Raw genomic sequence first — 15130 nt, forward strand, 5'->3', positions numbered from 1 at the left:
TTTCTAACAAGCCGAAAGCACGAGGGCAGAACATTTGTCTAAGTGCAAGGCAGACACGGGGCCAATGGGTCAAATGCGTGAGTTATTTCAGCCAGGGGCGTGTACGTGCGCACTTCAAGAATGCTTTATGCAATTTACGTCAGACTTGATCAGCTTGAAAGCATTGGGATTTCCGTTTCAGCACAGAAGTAAGGGACCCTTTCCATGCTTACAAACGTTGAGTACATATTTGACAATGTTTGACTTGGTGAAGCCGGATAGTGTGAAAATCTCTCATGAGATAGATGAGTTCAGACGAATGGCGGTGAGGCGGAGGCCGAAAGTACCTGCAGATGGTCAAGACGAGCTCACGCACAGCACAGGTGAGTGTATTCACCTGTTCAAGCACAAGCAAGACAGACAATGCTGGTAGATTGATTACCTGTTGATTTGGATATCAGTAATTTTAAGCAATGTAAAAAACTAAAATGTGATTAGTGCAAATCAGACTTTCCCTCTAGACCTGTCTATAACAAGGCATGTGCGATTTTAAGAATCCTGCAATTCTGAAAAGATTGCCAAAGAATGGAGACAAAAGGAATCTCCTGTGGCCCCTAAGGTCAAAATTAGTTGTTGGTCTTGAGGAACGAGGTTGACTACATCCCAGTCCAAATAGTGTGTGTGTGTGATTCGTAAACATCCACTCTCGAAGTTTGTCCAATAAACCCTTTTATTTGTAAACTTGTGTAAAGCGTTTGGGTGAAACCCTTTTTCCCAGAACCCAGATCCAGACTGGACTTTGTCCATCGTGTCTTTAGCCCAGTTCTGTAGCACTTTAACAAAGGGTGCTTGTGTTCCTATCCGAGTAATTGACGGAGTATAGCTGAGTGAACAGAGAACTCTCGTCTCGTCATCATTGCTCCTATGGTACTGGTATTCTTGTGTGTGTTGGTAAGTTCGACTATTAAGGAATTTTATTTCCATCCTCTTGTTTTGTCTTGTCCATGTAATTACACGGTGTGAGCAGCAGAGGGCAGTAAAGCGTCAGTACCATAAACAAAACGACAGGTACAATTAATCAAACTTTTTTGGGGGGTGACATACTATGATAGAAGTATGTTTAGAACTAAAATACTAGAGATAAAACTTAACCAAATAGTCAGATGAAATGTTTTACACGCTTATGGTAATGAAATAGGAATGTAACACCATTTAAAAGAGGAAGAGAGAGAGTGCAGTATTTCTTGTGTGGGGGTGTGTGTGAGTGGAGGGGTGGAGTCTCAGGATGACCCTCATCATGTGCTGTGAGTTGGGGAACATAAAATAACTGCTTTGAACTGTTGGTACTGTTTGGAGAAAGACGATACCAATTGAGAGAGACAAGACAATCGGGCATAGCTGGTCAACAGATGTAATACGGTCAGTTTACATGTTCTTGTTGCAGCGCATTGTGCATTGCATATACATTGTGAGTGAATGGGTTTGGTTTAGAAAGCTCAATGCTTAGGTTAAAAGTAGCTTTGCTGTCCACATGATGACCTCTGCTCTGTCTGTCACTGTTTCCTCATGTGCACCAAGTTCCTTCTTCATTCTGCATCAGGAATAATCTCTCTAGAATTTTCGAGTTATGGTAAAGGGAAATTTGAAAGGAATTTAGATCCTGTTTTTGGTGAACGAGATTGTCTTAAATTACAGTAAACAGTAAATAATCTGTAAAAGGGATCTATGTTATAAGGAACCGAATATTTGGAACGAAACTGAGACACAGACTAAGACGCACTCGATTTATCTTCTCATTTCCTCAATTGACAATAATCTGCTCAACTTCCTCATGTTGATCATGGTGCATAACAGTGTCAGGTAGTATATCTAACTGTGTGTGTTCATTCCAGTGCTTACCAGTGGTGTGTGTGATTCCTATCGCTGTGACGAGGCGTGCGAGTCAGGACAGCAGACACCAAAGAGAGAGGAGCCTAGGGACACAAGACCATTCAGGAGGTCACCTGACAAACTTCAAGGTAGACAACATGAAACTGAAAAAGGGAATACATGTTTTAGTCTCGATCCTACAGTAGAACAGCCCTACCCATACATTTTATTTGGCTGTGAAATACTGTCACAGTAGGTGAAAGTAATGTTTCTCCTGGAGACGACTGACTAATCACTGCTAGCTTGTGGTCATACTTTGTACACATTTGGACTTAATTCCATTCCGCATAATATTCATCTGTGGAATGACCTTTCGTGCAAAACACATTTTGTCTCCACCCTTTCTCCAGTGCCTCCTAAACCTGACCGCCCAGTGAATGAGGGGCCTCCAGGGACCTGCAGTCCTGCCAGGAGTGGGCCAAGGGCTCTTAACTTTAGCCCTCTAAGAGCACTAGGGTCCCCTAGCTCTGGAAAGTTGGGGTCAGGTCCCCATAGCCCTGGAACAGGGATACCAAAAGCCAAAAGCCCAACGAGGAGTGTACTAAACACTACTAGTCTTTCCAGAGGGTCTGTAGAGACCACGAGCCCTGGGAAGAGAGAGACAGGGAGTAAGACCCAGGTTCAGAGGGGGGAACCAGGAATCCCCAGTCCAGAAACTAGGGCTTGGCTAGGCCAGGTGAGAAGCCCTGAAAATAAGATGGAGGGGCAAGAAGGAACACAACGAAAACCCTGCGGTGTGCATAATCTCATTAGTCAGTTTGAGAGAAACAGGTTGGTACCTTTCGTGCCTCTCTGTCTTTCTGTGTTAACGGTTGACCTCTCTTTTACTCTTCCCCTTGCTCTCTCTATCTCTCTCTCTCACTTATATCTTGCAATGCCCTTTGTAGTGGTTATCAAATCATTCAGAGTATCCTCTCCTCTCCCCATCCACCAGCCCTGCTCAGGAGACAACAAACGTGAAGGAGCTCCACCCCAACCCCTCCCCTGCACACCAACAGAGAGCCACAGCTCTGGATGATGAAGCCCGCACCAGCCCTGGAGCCAGCCGTGGTATCGACAACAGTGGCCATCTCAAAGGCGCCGAACAGGGGCAGAGTGGGGGACAGCCAGGCCTGGTGCCTGGGCACGGCGCTGAGGGGGGTGGAGGAGGGCAGACGGAGGGTGGAGCTCCGGTGGAGCAGGAGAGCAGAGAGCAGAAGCTGCATAAGATAGCCCTGGAGCTGCTGCACACCGAGAGGGCCTACGTCACACGACTGTACCTGTTGTGCAAGGTCAGTATGAGCGGCTGGTTCAATCACGCATGGGACTGAGTACGTTACAACTCGGACAAGAACGGTTAGCCAGGACGGCAATGCTCTGTAACTGAAGAGACTGTAACAACGTCTCCAATCTCTTTGAGTCTGTACATGTGTCATGTGTCCGTCCGTCTGTCCAGGTGTTCTGTGTGCGGCTGTCAGACGAGGCAGCTAAAGGCTCCTTTCCTGTGGAGGTGGTGAAAAGCATCTTCTCCAACATCTCCTCCATCTACGACTTCCACAGTGGGTTCCTCCTTAAAGACCTGGAGGACCGCATGGAACAGTGGTGGGTTCCACGCTACAGTTCTACCTCAGTCTACCGAATCTACCTCAGGACTTGCTGAGGAAGACCTCTGGGTTATATTGTCGCAAATTCTTTACAAGTCTTCAGCCTATGTTTACGTTTGAATCACCTTGGTTAATGGCTGACTAGAATGACCTTTGACCCCCTCCTCCCTCTCCTGTAGGTGGGAGGTGCCGAGGCTGGGTGATGTGATGCAGAAGAACGCGCCGTTCCTCAGGATGTACGCGGAGTACGTCACAAACTTTGACGGCGCCATGGAACTGCTCCGACACTGGAGCGAACGCTCCGCCCCTTTCAGGAGCATCATCCAGGAGATCCAGGTGTGGCCCCGCTCCAAACCAAAACCCAGTCAACCAAACTAGCCTCCCAGGTATTAGCTTCACATGTGTGTGTGTGTGTGTGTGTGGTTCCTCAGGGTCAGGAGATGTGTGGAAATCTGACCCTGCAGCACCACATGCTGGAGCCTGTTCAGAGGGTTCCTCGCTATGAGATGCTGCTCCGAGACTACCTGAGGAAGCTGCCTGAGGACGACCAGGACCGCAGGGACGCAGAGAGTCAGTGGACTCCTTAACCTCATAAGCCTTCCTACATGTTTAGACTCACTGTTTCTAGTAAAAAAGGCAAACAAAGTGGAGATGCTCATTGTCATGTCATTTATCTGTGATGTCAGAGGCCTTACAGACCATTTCCATGGCAGCCACCCACTCCAATTCCGCCATCCGCAAATCAGTATGTATCCATCCATCCATCCATCCATCCAAATGCCAAATATATCCATTTGCTGGATGATTCTCCTCATCCCATCTGATGGTTCCTGTGGTGTCGTCCCTGCAGGAGAACCTGAAGAAGCTGCTGGAGCTGTATGAGATGCTGGGGGAGGAAGAGGACATCGTCAACCCGTCCAACGAGTTCATCAAGGAGGGGCGCCTGGTCAAGCTGGCCGCCAGGAGCACGTCAGCCATGGAGAGGCATCTCTTCCTGGTCAGCCAGGCCCACGCTGTGACAGCTCAACGCTGTCTCGTTTGACTCCCGTTCGTTTTCTCAGTTCCCTGAAACTGACTCGGGTCTCTCTGCTGCTGTGGGTCCTCAGTTGAACACCATGCTGCTGTGCTGCACTCCCAAGTTCAGCCTGGTGGGGCAGCGTTTCACCCTGCGGGCGCGGATCGGCGTGGACGGCATGCAGGTGAAGGAGATAAGCAACGAGGACTACCCTTACACCTTCCAGGTGTGCGGCAAGGAGAGGATTCTGGATCTGCAGGCCAGGTTGGGACTGTGTTTACTATGCGTGTGTTTGTATGCGGTATGTATATGAAACTTAAGTTGCCCTAAAGTTCTCATTTTGCTTTCAGCTCTCAACAAGACATGGAGGAGTGGATCAAGGTATCAGATAACATTTGTAAATGAGGGCGGTACACACATCATTTTTATAAAATAAATTGTCACAGAAATGATTAAATCAGGAAGTACATCTGCACTTTTAGGCCATCCAGGAGACTATTGACATTTTCCAGACAAAGAACAAAACCTTCAAGCTGGCCTCTAAAGAGGTAGAAGAGGAGGTTTCGGTAAGTTTTGCTTCGTCATGACAACATTTGATCTTTTCTGTTTTCTTGTGATTTTCTGAGTCCGAAGTGTGTACGTGTGTGGGTGGGGCGGTCCATGTGAACACTTCTTTATTTTAGACGGAGGAGCTGGGTCGACGCGCTCCTCTTTGGGTCCGAGACAAGGATGTGACCATGTGCATGAAGTGTCAAGAACCTTTCAACACTCTGAGACGGAGACACCACTGCAGAGCATGTGGCTGTGTGAGTTAGCCCTAGAACACACTCCAAACACAAGCACGTGAAAACACACACACAAAAAACAACAGTATCCGGAGGATGGAAGGGTTCACATTGTTGTGTCATTGTGCCTGCTTGGTATAAGGTGGTGTGTTCAAAGTGCTCAGACAGCAAGACGGCTCTGGAGTATGACGGAAACAAGATGAACCGGGTCTGCAAGGACTGTTTCTCCATCCTGACTGGCTGGGAGAGGGAGAATGCAGAGAACAAGAAGAAGGGCATACTGGAGGTGAGCTTGTGGGTCAAAGGTGAAGGGCAATGGGGTCAGAGTTGGGGCTGAGGCGTTTCAAAGTTGCTTGGTCCACGTCATGGTTTCCTTGCTCAGTCCTTCCATGCACATGGCTTACTTGTTGTAACGTTAGTTAGAGCTTTAGAGCCTGTGTCCAGATGGCACTTTATTTTTCTGTCCGAAAAACACTGGTGGCGCGCTTCATCCCAGTGTTTTATCAAAAAAGCGTTCCCATTCTGAAATGTATCGAGATTTTCAACTACAAGCAAAGAGTATATATAATAGAAGTTATTTGCTAGAAGCGCTCGTAGCGGCAGAGCAAAGAACCTTCTTCTCTAGGCGGCTGCATATGCCATCTCCACGGAAACCATTGAAAAAAACCATGCTGGCCCTCCGAAACAAACGCTATGTGAACACAAGCCTGAGCGTTGAATATTCTGAAAGGTGATGTCATAAAGAGAGTCCTGTCCCATCCCTAGATCGAGGCATCTCAGTTCTCGGGCAGCAGTGTGATGTGTGGCTTCCTGCAGTATGGGGACAACCCCCGCAACTGCCAGAAACTGTGGGGTGTCATCCCCGAGACAGAGCCACTGGTGCTCTACCTGTACGGAGCACCACAGGTACACACACACACGCGCACACCAATTCCATCTTGCTTCCTACATGCCTTAGTCACCATCTCATTCAAACTTCCAACATCTCCCTTTCCCCCATCTTCTCTACTCCTCCAATCCCACCTGTCATTCCCATCCCTCCCCGCTGCCCCAGGATGTGAAGGCTGCGTTCAGTGTGCCTCTGCTGGGCTACAGTGTGGAGGTGTCCCCCCAGACAGACCTCCAGGCCTGCTTCACCCTCAGCCAGTCCCGCTCCCTGCACACCTTCTCCTGCGACAGCGAGGAGCTCAAGCGGCGCTGGCTGTCCGTCATCCAGGCCGCCGCGACCGGAGACGTGTGGAACGTTGGCATCGCTAACGAAAGCTCTGTTGCGGTTAATGGCAACGGAAGCATTGCTGACAAAAACGTTAGAGGGGCAAGCGAGAGCCAGCCAGACAGCCTCTGAGCGTGGAGCTCACTTCCCATATCTGGCACGAGCGCCCACGTACTGTAAGAGCAGATCATCATGAAGTAGAGGCTTCTGTGCATTATGGTTTCATTTCAGTATTTATTCATGTGTAACAATCAACAGAGACAATGTGAGGACAGCTGGTGAATTCCCTGTGTGGATTTGAGTATATTCGCACTTCTGTAGTTTTGCATGTTAAATCGTTTACCACAGTAATAAATAAAGTGAAGATGTTTTGAAAGTGAAGCAAGCTGTTCATTCCACTAGAACAGAACATTCAATCGCTTGCAGCGGCTCTTCAATTCTACAAGGTAGCATTTGTATGTTTCCATTTCAAGAATACAAGAATCGTAAGATTATAGATTGAGTATTTTACAGTGATTTTAGTGCGCAATACGTTGGAGAGTTAAGAGATTTCAGGGTAAGCCAGTGATCTTCTGGGATTCTTTTCATTACAAAACACATTCGACTTACCCCTTTGTACAGAAAAACAGCACAAGTGATTCTACATTCATAAATAATAATCAAAATAACCACAAAAAAAATCAAAAGTCACTGAGAATTAAGAGAAGTATGGTGTTCTGGTTTAAACCCAGTCAGAACTTTCCACAACTAAGCAAGAATACACAGCACACAGACACGACCCAACAAACACCACACAGCTTCACACAAAGGCCATGGTTTAACAGTCCAGACAGACAAAGCATCCATTAGCGTCATAGTCCAGCCCAGGAACTCCGTGCCCACGTGTTGCTAATAGTTCAGTAGCTCACTTATCCAACCAGGTTCTCCCCAAAACTGATATCCATACAGCCGCCATGCCACTGTTGACGTGTGACGTAGCAACTCTCTAGTTCACTTGCCTCGGTCAACCTGGGTGTGAGATGCACAGTGAGTCTGTGAGAGGATGGGGGGTTTGCAAGACATTTAGTCATTTTACATTTAGTCATTTAGCAGACGCTCTTATCCAGAGCATGTCCCGGTAGGACACAGACGAGTGTCCATGTCCCGGCTGCTACTGACACATCCAGACTAGACGGTCCTCATCCTGACCCAGGCTCAGCTGCAGCAGGGGTGGTCGGTGACCAGCAGGGTGTCGTAGCCGTAAGTCTCCAGCAGGTGGAGCAGGAAGAGCCTGTCTCCGTGGGGGTCCAGGCCCATGGCCCTCACACTCTCTGGGGTCAGGGTGGGTTCAGGGCTCCCTGCCACCTCATTCAGCGTCTGGAAGATCCGGTTGTTCTGCTCAAGGAAAAACCTGGCACAGGACAGCGACACGACGAGGCTTTTAGAGGACGCCATCAGATTAGTGTATCAAATGGAAAAGGACAGCCTACTACATCAAGCTGTACCGCTATGGTCTAAATTGTATCGCTATTGACAACGGGCATGTACTGTAATGTAATTTGGCTGCTTACAGAATGAACAAATCTTCTTCACTAGACACACAGTCTCCATTCTCCTCTTGGGAGTACAGCAGCATCTGCCTACAAAGTCAAACAACAATCATTACAGTATTCGATCCTCCTCATCATCATTATCATCATAGTCATGGCCTGCTACCTCTGTTCGGTCAGTTTGCGGTACTTGTCTCTGTCGGCGGCGCTGAGTCGTAGCAGGGGCTTCAGGCCTTCCCGGTACGTCTTCACGTTCTGGTTGTCTACGTACACGTCATACAGGTCCTTCTTCTCCTCAAAGATCTTCTCTGTGGTGCCTGCACACACACACACACACACACACACACACACACACACACAGTAGGACGTGAAGAGATTCCTCAAACAACATGGAAGATTCCCACTTCACACGTTTTGGCCAAAACTGCATTCGGCCTCGGGCCAAGAAGGGTGTAGTAAGATGGGAGCTAGCATTAGCCTCTTCCGTGAGACGCCAGCCAGGAGCCACACTCACATGCCACGTAGGCCAGCTCATTCTCCAGCGCGCTGATGTCAGCCACGTTCACATAGAAGAAGGGACGGAACTCGGGGACTGCCATGCCCACTCCGGGGATGGACACGTTGGCAAGGCAACAGCAGCAGTAGACTGAGAAGGTAAGGTTAAGGTAAGGGTTAGAGTGGGCAGGTGCACTCATGGTGTGTGTGTGTGTGTGTCTGAGCCATCATGGAGTGTGTGTGAGCCCTCACCCCTGTAACAGACCACTCCCACAGGCGGAGGGGAGAAGATGAGGATGCGTCTCCTAAGCAGAGCCAGCTTCCACAGAACCATGATCTGCTCCCCGAAGAACCGGATGAACTGGGACATGCACCCAGCTGGGTGGGTGATCTGCACAGGTACACACACACACACACCATCACTGTCACTCTCAGCATTCCTATCATCCCCACCTTCACCACCACCAACATCATCACCATGATCATCGTCTAGTATTGAAGCGCCATGTCATGCCAGTCTCCTACCTTCATCTCAGGGTGCATGCTGTGGTTGAGGGCAGCGCCCCAGGCACTGGCAGGACATGCAGTTACGATGTTGTCTCCACGAGGGGGCAGCACTGCCCTCTTGTCTTCATAGAAGGCCTCCAGGGGGGAGTAGTGGCCTGGGGACTGCAGCTGGAGCCTGCGAAGAAGCACAGCACCACAGGTAGGTGGGGGGTTTCCAACCGACAACTCATCTGCATGGAAATGTAAAGATCTACTGCTAGACCAATGACTAATTGACTAACTGAGATCCAATGGGGATATTTGGTTGGAACACTACTACTGCAGTTAATGGGTAATCCATTTAATGAGCTATTTAACTATGAAGTGGTCGTCTAATCCAAGACTGCTAATCTGTATTTAATAAAGCCCATTGTGTCTAGGAATCAGTCTGTCTGGGGATCTGGATGGGACAGGGATTAGGTCTACAGTTATGATCTAACAGTCACTAAGATGCCCCTAGTCACTGGTCTAGAATCAGATCAAGGTATAGAACTAGGTAGAGAAAATAATTTACAACTATAGCATTTAATATTGGTTGTGCCTTGATCTGATCCTAGGTCTGCTACTACAGGCTATCCACTGGTTAAATCAGGTGCGGACCAAAGTCTAAAGTTGAGGGCTGTAGGTCATAGTTTTGATGGCCTGTGTCACCGGTTCTGGAGGCCTCTCAGTGTTGCTGAGTCTAGTGCAGCTTCCCTGCAGCCATAAACAGTAGGCTCCTTGTAGCAACCGATGACCACACAGTTCAGAAAGGAACTAGGCCAACTAACTCGACTGGGACAGAGAGAAGCACAACATTGCTGGAGATGAGTCAGCCAGTTAGCATGACCAAGACAAGAGTCCAGCCATGGAAGGTTCGCAGTGTGAAAGAGAAGAGGAAGAGACACAGCAAAAGGGAGAGTGGAAAGAGGAGAGGAGAACAGAGAAAATCCAAGTACTGGAGCCACTGTTTTGGCCCGTTTCACGTTGAGCAGGATGTGACAGATTGCAGTGTGACTCCCCCTGACTCTCACACACAGCATGTGTAAGCAGTTCATCATACTGCAGAATTCACGAGCTACTTATAAACAGAGCCTCGAGCTGACGGTGAAATGACGAAGAGATTGGGAGAGATAAAGGGAAAATGAATGAGCGAGGGGAGGAGAGAAATTCCAGAAGAAAAGTAGCATTCATCAAGATGTCTCTCTCAGACGTGAAAAGACTTGAGAAGGCTTCATGTTTCTAGACATCTTGCGGGATGGTGACAGCATGGCACCCCCCCCCCTCCATCCAGTCTTACCTGACCTGTGACAGCATGCCCCCCCCCCTCCCTCCAGCATGCCCCCCCCCCCTCCATCCAGCATGCCCCCCCCCCCTCCATCCAGCATGCCCCCCCCCCCTCCATCCAGCATGCCCCCCCCCCCTCCATCCAGCATGCCCCCCCCCCCTCCATCCAGTCTTACCTGACCTGGTGCTCCAGGAAGCCCATGTAGCGGTAGAGCAGTGTGTAAGAGGGAGAGAGGATCCCCACTGACTTCATTCTGGCACCCCGCTCCACCGCGCTCTCCACCGCCATGTTGGCAAAGCAGGCCAGTCCAAAGTAACCGCCCTTCCGGAAGTATCTATGGAGAGAGGGAGTGGTGAGGCAGGCCAATGCAGTATGCTACTGCCAACTGACACAGATTTAGGCTGTTCGGATGTCCTTTCTTCTACTGATGTACAGTCTGAGGTGCACTGCAATGGAAAGGGTATACTCAATCGGCAATTAAGTATTGATACATATCCATTTAATACAAGTATTGATAACCATTAATCCAAGCAGGGCACTTACATGAAGTCGGTGGTGACTCGGTGGGAGCCACTAGCGATGGCCTTGAACTCCACCCCGTCCAGGTCCATGTCCTGGGGCAGACACCACTCCAGCATGTTGCCTAGATACAGGACGGTACAGGTCGTTCATGAGGACGCTCACACACACACACACACACACACACATTAACACAGAGTGGATGCAGCTGCTCTAGACATTGTGGTGAAATAGAATTGTATGCGGATTTATCTGTGTCTGTGAAACATTGCTTGTGAATTGATAACATCGTTCGCGGACTTTCTATTTCTTCTACACCATTCTCGTGGGCTGATTGGTCACTGACTTTCAGGCAGCTGTGAAAATAGACATAACACTTCTGATAGGAGCGAGCAGAAGAGGTGACAGAGAATGTAAATATGTTTTTCGAAACGTGCTTTGTTCAAACAAATAAGATTACTGAAGTATGAAACTCGTTGTGGCCCATTAAATGTAAGCTTCTATAACATATAGTATCCATGAATCTGTTCCAGCTATTTGCTGCAGCTTTCTTTAATCAGAACTAGGAGGACACTGCTTCCATCTTCAACAGATCCTCTAATCGATTAGAACTGGCTAGTAATCTGATCAGTGTGTGCATTCCACAGGGAGTCACTCATTAAAAATGAATAGTCCCACTCTAACCACCCAGTTCTAAGTCTGATAGCTGGTTTAGGCTAAATGAGGTTTAAACCTTATGTCAGTGCCCATCCTGTAGTTTCTGATAACGCCCTGACACAAAAAACCCTCAAGAATCACCTCTGTAATTGAATTGTGTTTAGACTCATCACGCCATCGAATTCAGAATCAGTCGCAGTGCTGTTTACTCACCTGATCTTGTGTTAAATGCCACCACAAAAACAGACACTATCTGGTCTTGTTCCTCCCATCGCCCCATTCCGTTATCCTGTGGGACCTCTCCTTGCCCTGTGTCCGTAGTGTGGTCATCCTTGTCGCCACACTGCGCATCCCGATCCGCCGGGGCTGTGGTTGTGTCTGGGTCTGGAGAGACAGATGTAGACCCCGGACCCCCCGGACCGGTGCACCACCCAATCCCCGGCGCAGTGCTACCCTGTGCACGGTTGCTGTTGGAGGGGTTAGAATCCCTGTCCCTCTCCTCTCCACCTGGATGAGGCTTCTCTGCGGATGGGACTTCTTCCCAGTCCAGCAGAGGTGCGCGGTCGGACCGCTCGACCATCGTGGATCAGCTGTCAGCGGTCCCCGCCTTGTCTCCAGTGGCGATGTGGAGGGAATTTAATGTAGATGGGAATGCAGCTTGGTGCATCCGTATTTATTTACATACTTATTGAAATGTGCACATTTACAGTTTCCACATTCTGCAATTTTCCCGTATAAGTTAAATATATCTATCTACCTTTGAAATGTCTGTTGGTAATATGATGATAATGTGAAGCGATGCTGTTGTAGGCTCCTTCGTTCTTTTGGGGTGCATTCAAGATTAAACTTAATTCACATACGTATCATGGACAAAGCATTCCCAAAGAAGTTGCCCTAAAACCATTTGAGAACGTTGCGATTGTTAGTTTTGAACGCAGCCCAAAATAATCTACTTTTACATTAGAAGCACATTCTAAATAATACTTGCGTTGAATTTCCAAAACAAATGTTATATACAGCATCAAAAAAAATGTTTTTGTCTTGATGTGTATTTTTGGTGTTGATATTATGTACATGATTTTGAAACTACAGAATGTCGAATGTTGTATCGTAGAAAGTTGACGATAAAAATTGGTGACACTCGGCGACACGTCACTGAATTCCAACCACGGAAGCAGTGCGTTGAAACGTTTGCTCTGTTACAATAATAGGGTTGGAAAGAAAAGGCTTTAGTCACATAAGAATGGGTGAGTTTATGTTCTTTTTAATAATTGAACAAGGCCGTTGTTCCGCCTTCTCTATACTGCTAGGTTGATATGTTTATGAAATTGTTTGCTAAGATTATATTACTGCTCCTCCTACGCACCATGTCAATGGAGTATGCTAAGCTAGCAAGGTTGCATGATAATATATCTAACGTTGCCCAAGATGTCAAGACAAAAACATCCCGTTTGTGGCCTGGGCCTAAATGGCACCGCATACTGCTGCGAGCTAACCGTTGGCCATTATTAGTTATCTTGACGGAAAGCTCCTTAATCACAGCCATGTGTTTGCTCTGCTCTAGGTGGCTTCTTCTCTAGCCTGTTCTCCGGCTTGTTCGGCACCAGAGAGATGAGGATTCTCATCCTGGGTTTGGACGGTGCCGGTAAAACCACCATCTTGTACCGACTACAGGTCGGCGAGGTGGTTACCACCATCCCAAGTATGTGCTCTTTGTATTCTTTCATGCATGGCGTGTTTCATGTTGAGTTTTATTACATGCGGGTGAGATGCGTCTCCTTAAAGTATTTGTTCCCTAAATTTCTACAGCAATCGGCTTCAACGTGGAGACGGTGACATACAAGAATTTGAAGTTCCAGGTTTGGGATCTAGGAGGACAGACCAGTATCAGGTGTGTTTGTGTTGGTTTAATTACTGCATGCCTGTAAAAAGTGACAAAACTCCAGGTAAATTGACTGATTAAACTGCAGTTTAATTTGTTGTGCTGGTCCACTTGTAGGATATGTTTGTCATGTCCTTTTCACAGTTACTTTTACTGTGCACATAATCCCTCATCCCATCATTAACCCTTCATCCCATTATCTCTCCCCTTCAGACCATATTGGAGGTGTTACTATTCCAACACGGATGCCATTATCTACGTGGTGGACAGCAGTGACCGAGACAGGATGGGCATCTCCAAGTCCGAACTGGTAGCCATGTTAGAGGTAGGTGGAATATTCCAGAGACTGTGTAGAGTTAAGTCATCATATCATGTCTATCTGTACACAAAGTAATGTGAGTCCCATGCCCACTTACTCTTCCTTGTATGACGTAACAGGAAGAAGAGCTGAAGAAGGCTATCCTGGTGGTGTTTGCAAACAAGCAGGACATGGAGCAGGCTATGACACCCACTGAGGTGGCCAACTCTCTGGGCCTGCCCGCCCTCAAGGACAGGAAGTGGCAGATCTTCAAGACCTCTGCCACGAAGGGCACTGGCCTGGACGAGGCCATGGAGTGGTGAGACTGATGTTGCATTGTTAATTGTGGTCAAATGTTAGTCGCAAAGCTACTGTAACAAGCGCTAGGGAACTGAAGTGTCCCAAAACACAAGTGTTTTTATGCAGATGTCGCATTAATTAACTTATAAATTAAAGATGGGCCCGGAAGGTGTCCAGCTATAGGGATAAAACCGTCACTTGATACAGCTCATTCTGTGACGTATTCTGCCCTGCTTACTCAAGGACGTGAGGAACACGCCTATATTAGCATATTGTGAAACGTCATTGTGTGTCATGTCAACATTCTTTCTTGTCCCCTCCTCTGCAGGTTGGTGGAGTCACTGAAGAGCCGGCAGTAAAGACGGCCCGACACACATCCTCCTCCTGTGTAAATAACCCTGACCTCCTGTATAAAGCTCCTGATAGGACCCCTCTGGACCAGTGACTGCACTCCCAACCCCAAACAAAGCCTTGGCCTAGCCTGAAATACCTGCTGCCTCTCCAGTCCTAGGACACACAGGTACATTAAATGCCTAGTGTAAAGCTGCAGCCACAGAGCCCAAACCGGTTTGGCTACAAGGATTTTCATATTTGTTGGGGCTTAAGTCAGTGGACTGTAGTGATTGGCCATATCTAGACACAGAGGTGCCTCCTGGGAAAATGCAGTCAGTATTTAGAAGCTTCTGGATACTGACTGGTTACCAGACTGGTGTGATGATGCAGCTGATGCTGTTTTTGTACTGTGTCAGGCTGATTTATTCATCCGTATTTCTATTCTTAATGTATTTTTCAGTGGAGAAAATAAGCACGGTAATTAGTAGTTTATTTCAGGCCCTTTTTTCATTTGAATCCTGACTGCAGTTTTGGCATGTTAGTGACTTGTGTATTTAACACTAACTGATGTGTGCTCAAATAATGCATATTTATGTGCTTTTACCCTTTAGACTAAAGTAAAATTTCACATTGAATGCTCTGTGCAAACTGTCATGTATTTATTTTACCACTCAGTGGCGCTGTTTCACTTTACTCTTTACAAACTGTCGCTAATAGGGTAGGGGAAAAATCGATTCACGTGAATCGCGATTCACATCGATTCCCACATTTCAAAAATTTTCAAAAAGATTTAAAAAAAA

At 47.6% G+C, this 15130-nt stretch overlaps 3 protein-coding genes across 3 annotated transcripts; 2 read left to right on the plus strand and 1 right to left on the minus strand.

The window, feature by feature from the left end:
- Window positions 1-67: 67 nt before the first annotated feature.
- LOC134037907 (FYVE, RhoGEF and PH domain-containing protein 4-like) lies at window positions 68-6885 on the plus strand. The gene is made up of 16 exons (XM_062483473.1): window positions 68-362; window positions 1872-1997; window positions 2259-2679; window positions 2843-3179; window positions 3344-3489; window positions 3671-3827; window positions 3923-4061; window positions 4178-4236; window positions 4342-4488; window positions 4598-4770; window positions 4857-4887; window positions 4989-5072; window positions 5190-5312; window positions 5434-5577; window positions 6057-6197; window positions 6346-6885. Exons 1-16 carry the CDS (start codon window positions 74-76, stop codon window positions 6634-6636), a joined length of 2808 nt encoding a protein of 935 aa, XP_062339457.1. The 5' UTR covers window positions 68-73; the 3' UTR covers window positions 6637-6885.
- A 723-nt stretch (window positions 6886-7608) lies between these two features.
- Window positions 7609-12318, minus strand: LOC134037908 (DENN domain-containing protein 11-like). The gene is made up of 10 exons (XM_062483474.1): window positions 12275-12318; window positions 11731-12129; window positions 10885-10984; window positions 10517-10675; window positions 9054-9210; window positions 8781-8919; window positions 8548-8679; window positions 8200-8350; window positions 8055-8123; window positions 7609-7894 (listed from the first exon to the last, which is right to left on the minus strand). Exons 2-10 carry the CDS (start codon window positions 12095-12097, stop codon window positions 7699-7701), a joined length of 1470 nt encoding a protein of 489 aa, XP_062339458.1. The 5' UTR covers window positions 12098-12129; window positions 12275-12318; the 3' UTR covers window positions 7609-7698.
- Window positions 12319-12629: 311 nt separating this feature from the next.
- Window positions 12630-14978, plus strand: arl1 (ADP-ribosylation factor-like 1). Its single transcript, XM_062483475.1, has 6 exons — window positions 12630-12764; window positions 13082-13219; window positions 13327-13408; window positions 13613-13724; window positions 13838-14016; window positions 14326-14978. Exons 1-6 carry the CDS (start codon window positions 12761-12763, stop codon window positions 14354-14356), a joined length of 546 nt encoding a protein of 181 aa, XP_062339459.1. The 5' UTR covers window positions 12630-12760; the 3' UTR covers window positions 14357-14978.
- Window positions 14979-15130: the final 152 nt, after the last annotated feature.

This window comes from Osmerus eperlanus, chromosome 17 (genome assembly GCF_963692335.1).
Source record: "Osmerus eperlanus chromosome 17, fOsmEpe2.1, whole genome shotgun sequence".
NCBI classification, from domain to species: domain Eukaryota; kingdom Metazoa; phylum Chordata; class Actinopteri; order Osmeriformes; family Osmeridae; genus Osmerus; species Osmerus eperlanus.